This window comes from Cyprinus carpio, chromosome A7 (genome assembly GCF_018340385.1).
Source record: "Cyprinus carpio isolate SPL01 chromosome A7, ASM1834038v1, whole genome shotgun sequence".
NCBI lineage: Eukaryota > Metazoa > Chordata > Actinopteri > Cypriniformes > Cyprinidae > Cyprinus > Cyprinus carpio.
The window spans coordinates 12,695,489-12,704,599 of record NC_056578.1 but is presented as its reverse complement, the minus strand read 5'-3'; the positions used below and the strand labels follow the sequence as shown (position 1 = coordinate 12,704,599).

At 36.0% G+C, this 9,111-nt stretch overlaps 1 protein-coding gene and 2 non-coding genes across 3 annotated transcripts; 2 read left to right on the top strand and 1 right to left on the bottom strand.

Annotated features, from left to right (window-relative positions):
* Positions 1–580: 580 nt before the first annotated feature.
* LOC109061481 (small nuclear ribonucleoprotein F) lies at positions 581–5,932 on the bottom strand. The gene is given in 4 exon segments (XM_042761354.1): positions 581–793; positions 894–958; positions 1,168–1,317; positions 5,921–5,932. Coding segments are annotated over 4 exon segments (294 nt in total). The 3' UTR covers positions 581–726.
* Positions 4,785–4,975, top strand: LOC122145832. Its single transcript, XR_006160566.1, has one exon. It is a non-coding gene; the product is annotated as a U2 spliceosomal RNA (small nuclear RNA).
* A 2,538-nt stretch (positions 5,933–8,470) lies between the features above and the next one.
* LOC122145828 lies at positions 8,471–8,634 on the top strand. Its single transcript, XR_006160563.1, has one exon. It is a non-coding gene; the product is annotated as a U1 spliceosomal RNA (small nuclear RNA).
* Positions 8,635–9,111: the final 477 nt, after the last annotated feature.

Genomic DNA, 9,111 nt, shown 5'->3' with positions numbered 1-9,111 from the left:
TGCTCACTTGCTAACTTTTCTGTTTACTTTAACAGTGTTTTTGTTAACACACATATATATATAATACTTTAATCCACAACAAATATTTGTAACACTTTACAATATGGTTCGATTAGTTAATGTATTAAAGTGTATTAACGTGTTAGAAATATTATAATAAGCTACCAAAAAAATATATTTCGAACGTTCACTTGAAAATATGAAATAGTTTAAAATATCAAAACGGTATTAATGGTTGACATTTTGTAACTTGCAGGTTAAATACATTTATGTCATGCATTAAACCAGTGTTAAATGCATCTATTGCCACTTCTAATGCAGCGTTCTGTGTTTATCTGCATTTCAAATATTATTTTTGTCCCCATACTGAGTTCATTGTATTCAGATAATATTTTTTGTGAATCACACACCCCTAATATATTTATTTATTAAATAAAAATAAATATAAGGGGGAAGTGCCCTTTTTTCTTTTCCTTAAGGCCCCTGCCCCCAAAAATAATTTACATGTGAACTTTTGTAAATATGTTACTAGCCAGCCAAAGAAATAACAAAAAAAAAAAACATACAAACTCACGCAAATTTATTTGTCATTGTGCCACCAATACTTGTACGTGTACAAAAATAAAACTAACAATTTTACAAAAAGAAAAGACATAAAACTGAGACAAACTGCAAAATAGCCAATAAATCATGCAATCCGCTTATAAACAGAAATCAAGTCACTCTTCATTCTCTCATCTCGCCGTCTTCTTCCTCTTCTTCCACTCCTCTTATATACAAAACATTATTACACCTTCAGAAAAAGGGAACAAAATCATTATAATTTAAAACGAAGAACGCATTTTCTTAATATCAATTGAGCTGTAAATTGAGTTTTGATCTGAAAACTTTACCTGATGAGCACCTCACCAAGATGACCTGCTAATGCTCCATCCACAGATTCTTCTGTGTTGGCCAGCTAGATATAATCAGAGAAACAGAGCTCAGTTAACCCATATGGGACTAATGACAACGTTCGTGATAATATTCAATATAAAACACGGGATGTAGAGCACTGGATTTAAATTGAACTGGATATTCATGCTGTTGATGACCCGCTGCTTTGCTATGGATATCGTATGTAGCAGATCAAAAACACCAGCATCAATGACTGATAGTGTTATAGACATTAATTATAATCAACATACCTGCAGTGTTCATTTAGCCGTCCACGGACACCAGGTAGCCCTTGTACTCATACCCCCCCACTTCCAGCTTTCACCATCACGGCTTTCCTGTGAGACCGTTCAGAAAGGGCTTGGGGTTCAGCGGTAAACTCTGCAGAAAAGAGTTCAGTGTTACATATAAACGCTTAAAAAAAAAATTATTATATAATATATATATATATATATGTGTGACCCTGGATCACAAAACCAGATCTCTTAAGTTTCAATTTTTTCAATACTGAGGTTTATACTCATCTGAAAGCTGAATAAATAAGCTGTTATGATATGGGACAATATTTGGTCCGATACCAAACCGTTCCAAATCTGGAAATCTGAGGGTGCAAAAAAAAATCTAAATATTGAGAAAAATCGCCTTTAAAGTTGTCCAAATGACGTTCTTAGTAATGCATATTACTAATCAAAAATTAAGTTTTGAATATATTCACATGGGAAATTTACAAAACATCTCCATGAAAACATGACCTTTACTTAATATCCTAATGATTTTTGGCATAAAAGAAAAATCGATAATTTTTGACCCATACATGTATTTTTTGGCGATTGTTACAAATATACCCGTGGTGCTTATGGACTGGTTTTGTGTTAGTCCCGGGTCCACATATACATATTAAAACATACATACATAAAATGGAATTTCATATCACAATTTGGAATCAACCTAAAAATATTCTAATAAGGAATTCTTTCATAGAATTCCAAAATCTACCGCAAAAATTCCTTGATACTTTTCTATCATTGTCTCAAAGAAAGACCCCGGTCCTCGATAGTGTAAAATGGCGTTCTGTGGAATATCACAAGGAATTTATATATATATATATATATATAGTCATTTGATATATATATATATATATATTATTATATATCATATATATATCTATATATATATAAGACATTATTGGCAATTACATACCTTTTTAGAGAAGATCGTTTCCTTCTCAATATGAACTTTAGTTAAACCGTCTTAGTTTGTAATTCTTGTTGGAATTGAGCACTAGAATTAGTTTGGCGAAAATTAACAGAAAAATACAATACACGACGCCTTAGATGTTTTCTCACAAGGACCACCACGCGGCTTTCTACACAGCAAGCATTATAAACACTATGTCGTTAGATAAGGCAGCGTGACCAGCTGGTAACAGAGCAACGTGGACACAAACTGATCCTGCGATAGTCAGCGGCTACTAACAAAACACTGATCACTACCGGGGGACACAAGCGCATCTAACGTTTACCGATGCGAACACGCAGTCCGCGTTAATCAGTTCCACTTCATGAATGAAAACCACCGCGCTCCTTTGCACAAAACCTCTAACATTAAGACAAAAGTCAAAGGTTTCTGTTGAACTTACCAATGACTAGACTGGCCGACTTAGGGTATTTCGGAAGAAAAAAAATTGTGTTGTTTAACATGCATAAGGCTATTGGCAGCACACGTCACACGCTCTTGGCCGCCGGGTGAAGGGAGGTACTACGAGCGCACTGTTGAACCGGGCACGGCGGCAGAGAAGCGCGCGACTTAGCCTCACAGCGCCACGTGCTCAGCACTGGCGGGTAATAGCACAATGTAAGTACATTGGCCTGGAGGTGGTTGGTCTTGAATTAATTAGAATCCTTGTGAAACTTTTTATGTATTATTTAAAGTACTGGCATTTCTCAATCCTCATTTTAAAAAAACTAAACAAAGATTAAGTTAAATGGCATGCAGTTGAATTCATGGGCTTCCTAATCTAAAGATTTGTCGTGCAGGTTTCTGTGCATTTGCAATTGAACCTTATTATTCAAAGAAGGCCATATTTGCAGAGATGTTTACCAGTTGGCTGACGGATGAAATTAAGACGGTGCCAGGAGATTCTTTGACCTAGAGAGTCTATTTAGCTGCAAAGGATGTAGAATAGATATAGACAGACTCTATATCGTTTACTGTTGGTACCTTCAGCTCAAAATAAACTCTTGTCGGGATGATTAGATGAATTTGGTGCGCAGTGGAGGTGGGTGGGTACGTTGTAAATGATCAAAGCGTTAAGCAACAGCCCTGAAGCCCACACAGAGGATGATGAACGGATCTTTGGGTAGAGACCAGCATCCAACAGTATGTTTGTCATTTATTTGGAGCAGAAGGTGAGCTGGTCCAGTTACAATCACTCCGTAGCTCAGCCGTCACTAGAATAGCGCTCACACTCCGCCGTCAATCACATCAGGTAACACGCTTCGAAGTATCACTGTTCCTTCCAAGCTGATTTTAGCAAATTAAATCCGAAATGCGGAGTTTACAGTTAGGGCGGTATCTCTTCGCTTGTAAATGTTTGTAAAGGGTGAGAATGCGAGGGAGCATCTGAAGTAACTCGAGTTTGATTGGTTACTAAAGCGCGCGTTGCAAGCATTACTAGACAATACCAATTTAACAATGTAGAAATATATGAGTTCTTCAATCGGAAGGCCACACACACGTTGCAAATGCTGTGGAATGCTCATCCTGCATATATAACTAGAGAACGCGAGTCCGCGCCGCGAGGTAGACAGTGTTTAGACACGATGATAAACCTCACAAGACAATAGACGGGACAATAGAGTTGTGAAAATGAGTGCATGGGAATACCTAAGAGCACCACCCCAAGGCAAGTACTTATCAGCAGCAACTCTCATAAAATCAAATAGAAGAGGATCTTAAGCTTGATTGCCTTGGGAAAAGGGAAGAAATAAACTAGGATCTAAAAAATCAATCAAAAATAGTATAGAATTACACACCAAAGTTTTGAGGAATTTTTTTTTGTTTTTTTTGAGATGCTAGAGCTGGTTTCTGGCCCTCCACGAGAACTAATTGGTAATTGTGGACCTTTTATCCATTTTCCGTAATTGCGAAATAGAAACCAGAATTGTGGACATTATAGACTCGAATATGGCAGGGGCAGCTGGTGCCTAGGCTGCTCTCGTGTAGATAGTGTGGGGGACTGTAACCAAGTCGCAGGTTTGACGGTCTTGGTGCTGCAGTAGGTTGTAGTGGGGGATGGAAGATTACGCGCTCTCCTCCCACCTCTACATACACCACAGCTGAAGTGCCCTTACAAGGCACGGGGAACCCGCCAGTTGCCCTCACGGAGCCCTTTTGTTGCTGCCTGCGCAAGGTGTGGGTTCCTTCTCACTGTCTGTGGTGGGTGAACACACAAAAATTAATGGCTGGTGAAATGCAGACACCAAGATCCGAGTATGGGATTCCCATACTTGGCAAGGTCACGACTTCTAGGGGTTCAACCACTTTCACTTTTCAATATAGAGACCAGGTCAAAATGTTAAGAGAAAAAAGGCGCAAAAAAAAATTTTAATTGCGAGGAAAAAAAAAATCGGAAGAATGCTAATTAATCTCACAATTCCGGATTAGTCGACCGGTGCTCAAGTAAGGGGGGTTTCATGACCCTTTAAGCCTTACCTTACCTGAGCTATGTTAACAATTGCATTCTGCACAAGAACATTTAGAGTTAAAAAATTAACTAAATAAAATTTTACCATCATCAGATTTGCTGTGTCAAAGAATGTGGTTCCTGCTGTTGACTGTTTGTGGGCATCGCTTCTCGGCCTTTTGGCTAAGATCAAGTGTAGTATCTGTTCTTATCAGTTTAATATCTGATACGTGCCCTACCCGGGCACCATATATTAAATTGATTTTTGGAAAAAGGAGATGGAATAGGGGCTTGCTCCGTCCACTCCACGCATCGACCCGGTATTGCAGTACCTCTGGGAATGGTGCACCCCCCTAAAATGGTAAAAAAAAGAAAAAAAAGTTTTGTATGATAGTAGTAAATGTGTAAAGAAATTATTTTTATTTTTGTTTTTGGATGAGTGAAAAATTGCTGTTAGAGGTCAGTATGTAGGATTATGTTTGACATAAATTGTTGTAGTTTAACCTTTATAAAATGTGAAGTAGTGATGCTGGCTACTAATAATTTAATTATTTATTCATTTTTATGTTTATCAAGAGGCAAGAAAATAGGGATTATTCATTCATAAACATTTTGTCCGAGTGTATGTGTGCGCAAAAGCAGTGGGTAAAGGATTTTTTTTTTTAATACACATTTATGGCTATTAAAAATTAAACACCTGTAACAGTGGTTTACTCAAAATTTTAATCGTTCAGTTTGGGTACCAGATAGTTTATACAAACTGACAAAACATTTTTTATTTCTGATAAACCACTGTTAGATTTTGCTGTATTTGGCTGAGCATGTATTTTTGCTATTTGTCTATCATTAATTTTAATCAAACAACAAAAAAGAGAACTTCTCTCACTGCTCTTGATTTACATAACTTTTAAAAATTTAATAAGAATAAATGTTTTATTTACACAGCAGTCTTTTTATACATTTGATTACACAATGTAGCATTTATTTAATTTAATTTTTACTGTAGTTTTTTTGTCCTATTGCTTGAAATTTGTTTCTTATGCTTATTTAATTGCTGACTGTTTTCTTGTCTTCAGTGAACTTGAGGTATTTTTTTTTTTTTTTTTTTTAAGGATAGGCTAGTTTGTCATATTGACACTGGTGTCAATAATTGATTATTCTCTTGGATCAAACATTTTGATATCATAAATACCTTATTTGAAGCAAAAATAACCATGTTGTGAGAGATATCATTATCGTGAAATAAAATTACTTGTATATCATGATATAAGATTTGTCATATAGCACATCCCTGCTTACACAGATATACATGGGAGCATTTGAAAGCCGTGTCTATCAATAGAGGTCGACCGATGTATCGGTTTTGCCAATTAATCGGCACCTATAGTTGATTGCGGGAACAATCGGTTATCGGCAAAAATCAAAAAATTTAAATAAACAGTTTTAGACCGCTGCTTGAGTTCAACGTGACACGTCTGGAGTGTGTGTGATACCGGTTATTTTATTTTGATTAGATAATCATTAAGTGTTCAAGAATAGCAGTTAAAGTGTGAGAATATACATTATCTATGATTTCCGTGATGCCGGAAAACGTGGAAGGAATCACGGAATCCAGTCATAAAAACAGAATTCGCAGTTTAATGCGGAATGTCATGGAATTTGTCAAATTTTATATGAATTAATCAAAAGTAGGGTCATTACACTTAAATCAAATCACGATATGGAATAGTATCTGTAAATATTAAGCTTCAAAAGTCGATTTAAATATGAATCCTGCATGTTCTGCGTGTGTCTGTTAATGAATGGCGCAGACGTGCGGTTTCATATTTTACTACACAGACTGAACCGCACCTGACGCTTGTGGTGTTTTTAACGTCTGCCGTCTCACTAAATGAGGACATAAACACATGAACAACATCTCCAGAACTGCTGTGAGTTACTTCATGAGCATTTGACCGTTTGATTTGAGTAAAACTAGCGTCATATCACACACACAGAATTGTAAAGGTATTCATGGCAACCCATCAAAATAAAAGTCTGATTTGATTTTAAGACGTGCCTACTAATATTTTCAGTAGAATGTACACCCTACTACTACTACTACTACTACTACTACTACTACTACTACTAAAATAAAACAAACATTATTTTTTAAGGAATAATACAACATTTCTTCCATGTTTTAATTTTAAAAGTAAATCCCCTTTGCTTGTTAAAAAATAAAGTTTGCTTAAATTTCAATAATTAAAAAATAAATGAAATTAATGTTTTATGCCTTCCTCTGATAACCAGAAAAATGTAAATACACAACACAATTTCTGAGGCGAAAAAAAATCACAAGGCTACTTTAAGAAAAAAAAAATGAATAAATTAAGTCGCTTTATGCATTTAAAAAAATTAGACATGCAAAAACACAGAATTTGGTAACAATAAAAAATGGTGGGAAAAAAAACCATTTCATGGGGCCCTAAACATGCAATTTTTCTTAAACTTTTATTAAATTGATGTGAAAATGTACAAGTTTCATGATTTTAATTAGACATGCTTTTTGATTAATTTGATTAAATGTAACCATTAAAAAGGAGTCAAGAAAAATTTTAACTGAAAAAAGAGAATCCAGAAAAATTAAAACAGAAAAAACTGAATTTGGAAGAAAATAAAATGGCCTAGTAATGCTATGGCCTTTGTGTATATGTTTAAAGATGTCCATTTTTAACATTAAGATTAATGAAAGCTGTGTAAGTATTGTTCCTTGTTAGTGTGGTGATTTCAACATTTACTATTACTATTATCATTTATTATTATTATTATTATTACTATTAGTAGTATGGTTCAGTACTTTTAAAATAAAGAATTATTTTAGTTTTTGTTCAGTATCCATTTTAAAAACTATCGGTTAATTAATCAGTATCGGCCAGTGAGGTCCAACCTAGTTATCGGTATCGGCAAAATCCACTGTTGGTCAACCTCTATCTCTCAGCAGATCCCTAATATATCTGCTCATAGACAGATCCTCTAATAGGTGCTGTACAAGTCTAATGAATTCACTGACTTAGCTTAATAACAATAAAATATAATCTGCATGCATGATGAACCATAGTTAAATTCATGTTTTTCCATGTTTTAATAAAAATGTAGGCCTGTTTAATGAGATCAGAGTCAGTGTTGTCATGACATTTATTTAATGCATTTTTCGGACTGTATTTGAGGGAACCCCATCAGTTCCATGCACTATCTTGTCATTCTAGTTATATAATACGGTATAATATTCATGTTAAATTCTGAAAATATGATGTTTGTGATGGTGTCAATTAGCAGAAAAATTAGAGTTTGGGGCAACCCTTGTCTGATTGGTAGTTCAGTCTATCTTCTACGTGATTGGTGGAGAGACCTACAACCACTGTGGCAAATCAGAAGCAAGTGCTACTAACTGCAGAGTCAAATGAATTCCAGCTCCACCTCTCTGGGCATCTAATGGGGTAGAGGGATAGAGTTGTGGGTAGGGTGAGGGTGTGGGTGGATATTCAACCTCTACCCATTAGCCACAAATTATATTGCTCCTCCTCGCTGGACATCTAGCGAGGGGGAGCTACACGTAAACTCCACCCATTTGCTCTGCAGTGAGCAGCCTTTCATCAGAAGGCCCAGCTGTATGAATGTAGTTGTCAATGATCACTGTGGCCTTTGTACTACTGTAAAAATGTAAGAATCAGTGGTTCAGCAAGATCTAGAGTTTAGAGTTGAGAGTTAAGATTGTGATGATGAACCATATGGAGTGAAGTAACGTCTCATCATCACTAAAATTATTGTTCCCTTAAGTGCTCCCCCTTCAGGGTGAGTGTAGAATTCATACTTACCTGGCAGGGGAGATACCATGATCAAGAAGGTGGTTCACCCAGGGCGAGGCTCAGCCATTGCACTCCGGTTGTGCTGACCCCTGCGAATTCCCCAAATGTGGGAATCTCGACTGCATAATTTCTGGTAGTGGGGGACTGCGTTCGCGCTCTCCCCTGATCTTCTGGTTAAAAATAGAATTAAATTTCAGCTGTGAAGATGATGTGAGGGTATTTTTTATAACACGGTAGATCATCTTAACAGATGTTTTTTATGTCATATATTTATATAATGTATCTGCAGGACAGGACTTAGGGCGCCGGGGGCCCCTGGGCATGAGGTTATGTTTGGAATCTATACTTTACAAATGCCCTCAACTAGAACATCATGGAGTGACACAAAATACACAAAAATTAAAATATGCTTTGAGGTTCATATGTAGTACAATAGATATGCAGCATGTTTAGATGGAATATTAAATAGTCATTAATAATGCAAAAAAAAACAGGATGTGTTCTCTGTTGAGAGATCAAAACACTGAAATAACACTGAGCAAAAAGTCAATCAGCATACAAAGACATGTTGGTTATTTACCATTAAATTAATTCAGCTGAAAAAAAAAAGCATGTCTGTACTTTGAAATATGAAAGCTTGTC